General features: G+C 51.1%; 1 protein-coding gene across 1 annotated transcript; it reads left to right on the top strand.

The window, feature by feature from the left end:
* Positions 1-334: 334 nt before the first annotated feature.
* Positions 335-1,762, top strand: Pmar_PMAR006329 (conserved hypothetical protein; the record flags this gene model as incomplete). The annotated part of the gene is made up of 1 exon (XM_002768840.1): positions 335-1,762. A coding segment is annotated over one exon (1,428 nt), but the record flags the coding sequence as incomplete, so codon positions are not given.
* Positions 1,763-2,055: the final 293 nt, after the last annotated feature.

Genomic DNA, 2,055 nt, shown 5'->3' on the forward strand with positions numbered 1-2,055 from the left:
ATTCATCGATAGATCAATAAATCTGATAGAAATGTCCAAACTTTGGGCTTCAAAGATCTGAAGGATGTGCTCAGTGAGCACTGCTCACTACATGGCTATAAATCTCGCAATCTTGGAAAAACCTAATAGCGGAGCGGAGCTCTATCCGGCACGACGCCGAGTTCATGGTGGCGCTCCTGGCTACTCAATAGCCAGTGACTATCGTTAACTGTCTACTGCGGGCGTAGTATTACCGAGTCTCGGCTCGGCTCGCCAAAATCTCGCGAGTCGAGCCGAGCGAGCCGTTGCCGCGACGAGCTTGGACGAGCCGAGCGGGGAGTCTCGTCTCGCCTCAATGTGGAGGTCTGGCTACATCCCCAAGGCCTCTGGGTATGGCACTGTAAAAGGTATCCGCCCCATCACTCTATCCTGCACACTGTGCAAATTACAGGAAGCGGTGATTGCTCGTCGCCTTGCACCTTATACAGAAGAGATTATCAGATGCGATGAACACTTTGCCTATCTTCCTCGTCGATCTGCTACCCTAATGGTTGGCAAGATGATCCACTATGCACAGCAGGGGCTCGGCGGCAAACTGGTGAAAAAGAAACCTCCCTGGGCCATAGTTGGTCTTGACCTGAGCAACGCTTTCGGTACGGTGCCGCATTGCAAGCTTCTACAAGGCCTACAGAGTATCGGTATTCCCACCAAGGAAATCGATTGGATAAGGTCCTGGCTAGGACCGAGGCTTAACTCTAACCGCTATCTGGGCGTTGACACCACTCGCATGGCCAAGGAAGGTATAGGCCTTGCCCAAGGGAGTGTGCTGTCTCCGCTCCTTTTCGTCTACTTCATGCATTATGTGATCAGTGCTATTAAGGACGATCTTCCTGATGGACCTTTCCCCTATCGATGGTTTATATATGCGGACGACTGCCATCTTGTTTTCAAGTTCAAACCCCGAAGCTCTCAAGAAGACCGGGATCGTCACATCCACTATTTTCTGGATCGACTGTCTGCTCTGCTACGCCTCTATAATCTCTCTCTGTCCACTGAGAAGACTGAAATTCTCACCAGCTATATCTCACAGTCCTATCAGTCGAAGCACATTAATATTTTGGGTATCACGATCACCAGAAGGCTAAGTTTTCATCTTCACCTGAAGGCCAGACTATCCAAGTGTCATGGTATCACCCTGAAGGCGTGGCGTTATGCTCGGAGCTCCTTTGGTGTCTCTCCTGACTCCATCCTCTTACTTGCTAAATCCGTTTGGCTTCCCACACTCTGCTATGGTCTGGAAGTCTGGGGTACCTCCCTCGCCATCAACAAGACTACCCTACTGATTGACTCCGCTTACAGAAGAATTTTGAAGTTGGCCTATCGACTTCCCTCCTCCGCTCCTAACTCTTTCGTCGATCTTCTATGTGACTCACCATCGCTATCCTACACCCTTATTGACAAGCTGCTGGTGAAGTCCATGCACCGCATGGCACACCCGCCTTCTCCAGGCTCCCTACCGAATCATTTCAGCTGGTGCCCGTCACTGTCGGATAAGTGGCTTCGCATTCTAAACGATCGACTTCCGGACTATGGTACCACTGATTGGTATGCCCCCGGCCCCCCCATCCCCATCGACATCGCTAATCGTATCATCATCGAAGAAACTAAACAGGCAGCTATCATCAGGTGGCGCAGCCTATCTGGGATAGGTGTCGAGGTCTACACAGATGGCTCCCTGGTCAAGGACGGCCCGGAGCCCACGGTCGGTGCGGGCTTTGTGGTGGTACGAGGTTCAAATGTTACTGAGGACTTTATGAGACTTCCAGTGCACGCTACCATCTTTCAGGCCGAACAGGAGGCTCTACTGCACGCCGCCAACTTCCTACGTCAACATTGTTCACGTGACGAACCCTGCTGTATCTTTGTGGACTCAAAGTCGGTTCTCGTCTCCTTGAGGAATGGCACCCTGAATCATCGGTTGGACGGTATCAGGAGTTTCATGGTCGATCATCTGGAAGCAAGGTTATGTTGGATCCCTAGCCATACTGAGGAGATAGTGTATAATAATGCGGCTGA

The sequence above is a fragment of the Perkinsus marinus genome (genome assembly GCF_000006405.1).
Source record: "Perkinsus marinus ATCC 50983 genomic scaffold scf_1104296967042, whole genome shotgun sequence".
NCBI classification, from domain to species: domain Eukaryota; phylum Perkinsozoa; order Perkinsida; family Perkinsidae; genus Perkinsus; species Perkinsus marinus.